Below are 3,154 nucleotides of genomic sequence, written 5' to 3'. Positions count from 1 at the left end.
CCAATCAACTTTCATTGAGTGATGCAAAGTGATAATTCTCCGAAGTGAATTGATGTTATGAAAAATAATTACGTTTGTGAAATTGTCCCATTGGCTGAAGATACAAAATCCATTAGTTGCAATGGATATATAAAACCAAGAGGGGTTCGAAGGGTAATGTGGAAAGATAAAAGACTCACCTTGTTACAAATAGCTTTACTCAAAGGGAAGTCATTGATTACAAAAAAGGCTCTCTCGCTAGTTTCAAAAAGACTCTTTCAGAATTATAATGACACTTGTGGCATATTTTGATCTTGAGATACATCAGATGGATGTAAAGACGGCATTTCTTGATGGTGACATTGATGAGAGATATATATGGTGCAACCAAAAAACTTTGTGTCACGAGACCCAAAGAAAGTGGTTTACAAATTAAAGAAATTCATTTATGGGCTTAGCAAGCTTCTCGTCGATGGTATCACAAATTTCATCAAATAATCATCTTGTTTGGTTCTAAGATAAATGCATTTGATGATTGTGTATATCACAGATTAAGCTGGAGTAAATATATACTTCTGGTATTGTATGTCGATCACATATTGCTTGCTTGCGAAGATATAGGCTTATTGCACAAAAATAAGTGATTTCTATCAAAGAATTTTGAAATGAAAGATTTTGGTAATGCATCTTTTGTATTAAGAATACAGATACACCGAGATTGTTCTTGGATTATTCTTGGATTATCACAAAAGTGTTTTATCGGTATGGTACTTAAGAGATATGGGATGCACGAGTGCAAATCAAGAGATACCCCTGTTGCTAAGGGAGATAAGTTTAGTCTCAATCAATGCCTTAGGAATGATCTTGAAGAAAAGGAAATACAGAAAATTCCCTATGTTTCGCAGTTGGGAGTTTAATGTATGCTCAGGTATGCACACATTCAGATATAGCATTCATTGTTGGAAGATTTAAGTAATCATGTGATGGATCATTGGAAGACAGCCAATCGGGTTATGCAGTATTTACAGAGAACAAAATATTACTTGCTCACATACAAGAAATCGGACAAATTGGAGATCATTGGTTATTTTGATTTTGTTATATGCCAAGACAGTAGGAGATTCACATTGGGCTATGTCTTTCTGCTGGCTGGAGAAGTTATATTTATGGAAGAGTGTTAAGCAAACACTCATAGCTTTTTCAACCATAGCAGTGAAGTTTATAGCAAGTTATGCCGCATCCATTCAAGAAAAATGGCTACAAAATTTTGTCATTATATTACGAATTTTAGATAGAATTGAAAGACTGCTTAAGTTATTTTGTGACTATAAATCAGCAGTCTTGTATTCAAAAACACTAAAAGTTCAACAAAGTCTAGTTTATAGATATAAAATTTCTAGTTGTTAAAGAAAGAATTCAGAGTGGTTAAGTTGTTATAGAATATATTGAGACAAATTCCATGATAGTAGATCCATTTAGTAAAGGACTGCCACCCAAGGTCTTTCATGAACACTTTGCTCACATGTGTATTGTACATTTTGATGATATGCTAGTCTAGTGGCAGTCTGTAATTTTCGATGCTGATTTTTAACACGTGATTTTGATCGTGCACATTCAAGTTTATTTGAATAATAAAGTATTTAGTTTAGTTTTCGCTTTGATTAAAAATTTTGGTTTGATCTCATTAAACTATAAGGTACTAAAGAATAAAGTATAACCAATTGGAAATAGACATGTTTAGATCACATAACATGTAATTTTCATGCTACACATCCATACTTGATCTATATCATTTGGTTGGGTTGATATATGTGACCATTAATGGGTTTAATTATGATATTTGTAACGAAGATCGCTTTGATCGTATATTAGCATAATTAATGGACGAGATTGTTCGAATGTACCATTTGGTTATGATAACAAAAGCTTTGAGCTCATAAGGTTATATACATTTATAAGGTAAAATATTTGGTATAAGTAGGAGATTGTTGAGAAATTATTAATTTGTCATGTGGGTCAATATATGTAATTAATTGTGTATAAAAGTTATTTTAAAGTTAAATAAAAAATTATAGTGATCTAATAAAAAATTAAGTAATTGAGCTACGACATTTAAATAAAGTGTGAGTCAAATAATATGTATAGATCATATTCATTTAGAATTGTATTTCATGATGAATGAAATATATATGAAAACTATATATATGATTATAGTATCTAAATCATATGCAACTTTGCACTCTTTGTGTCATCCCATCAAAACAAGAATTAATAGAGAAAACATATTGGAAAGGAAGATCCAAAACTCACATAAAGGAATTCAAGAATGAAGAAAAAGAATTGAAGAATCAAGATTAAAGATTCGAAAAACAAAATTCAAATATTACAATTCAAGATTCATTATTCAAGATACAAATCAGTGGATAAAGCTATGTTTCGCATTAATTATTTTTGTTGGTGATTTGACGTGTCGATCTTGGCAATCAACATAAAGTTTATAAAGTTTAAAATTCATAAATGTTCAACAAATTATTGTTGTTCTTTTTGGGATTTGGTGCATAATTAAGTGGGTTTGATGTAAATTTCGCTGATAATTACTTCTTCGGACTACCATAGCACTTGCCATAGAATCCGATCACAACTCTTTCATGGCTGAAGAACACAAAGCCCCATACTTTCAGCATCTCCCAGAAATCATTGCTCTTGGCCCACCTGTTGGATTTAAACGGTATGGAAAAGAATTCTCTTCGAAATTTAGAATCTTAAGACCATGGGAGTCGACACTCCCCCTGTCTGAATTCCTCTTGGCCCATGCCCAGAACACAAAGGCTGCTTTGTGCTCTGCTATGTTCTCGCTGTCCGCTGCTATCCTCGACTGCCTCCCCTCCCTCCGCTTCGTAGTCACCACCAGCGCTGGTCTTAACCATATTGATCTCGCTGAGTGCCGTCGCCGCCACATTTCTGTTGCTAATGCCTGCACCATCTTCTCTGCAGAAGTAGCAGATCTCGCCGTTGGGCTTCTACTTGATGTAATGCGGAAAATTTCTGCTGGAAATCGTTTTGTGAAAAATGGGCTCTGGCCCAAATCAGGAGATTACCCGCTTGGATTTACGGTAAGTTATTTGCTTATGTTCTTTTTTTTTTTTTTTTTTTTTTTTTTTTTTTTTTTTTTTTT

The 3,154-nt window shown here is 33.3% G+C and overlaps 1 protein-coding gene across 1 annotated transcript; it reads left to right on the top strand.

Annotated features, from left to right (window-relative positions):
• Positions 1–2,475: 2,475 nt before the first annotated feature.
• On the top strand, positions 2,476–3,092 carry LOC111374105 (glyoxylate/hydroxypyruvate reductase HPR3-like; the record flags this gene model as incomplete). Its single annotated transcript, XM_022996736.1, has 1 exon — positions 2,476–3,092. A coding segment is annotated over exon 1 (465 nt), but the record flags the coding sequence as incomplete, so codon positions are not given.
• Between the last annotated feature and the right edge of the window lie 62 nt (positions 3,093–3,154).

This window comes from Olea europaea, unplaced genomic scaffold (genome assembly GCF_002742605.1).
Source record: "Olea europaea var. sylvestris unplaced genomic scaffold, O_europaea_v1 scaffold12010, whole genome shotgun sequence".
Lineage (NCBI taxonomy): Eukaryota > Viridiplantae > Streptophyta > Magnoliopsida > Lamiales > Oleaceae > Olea > Olea europaea.
Note: the sequence above shows the minus strand (reverse complement) of the source record. Positions and strands in the feature narration are given on the sequence as shown.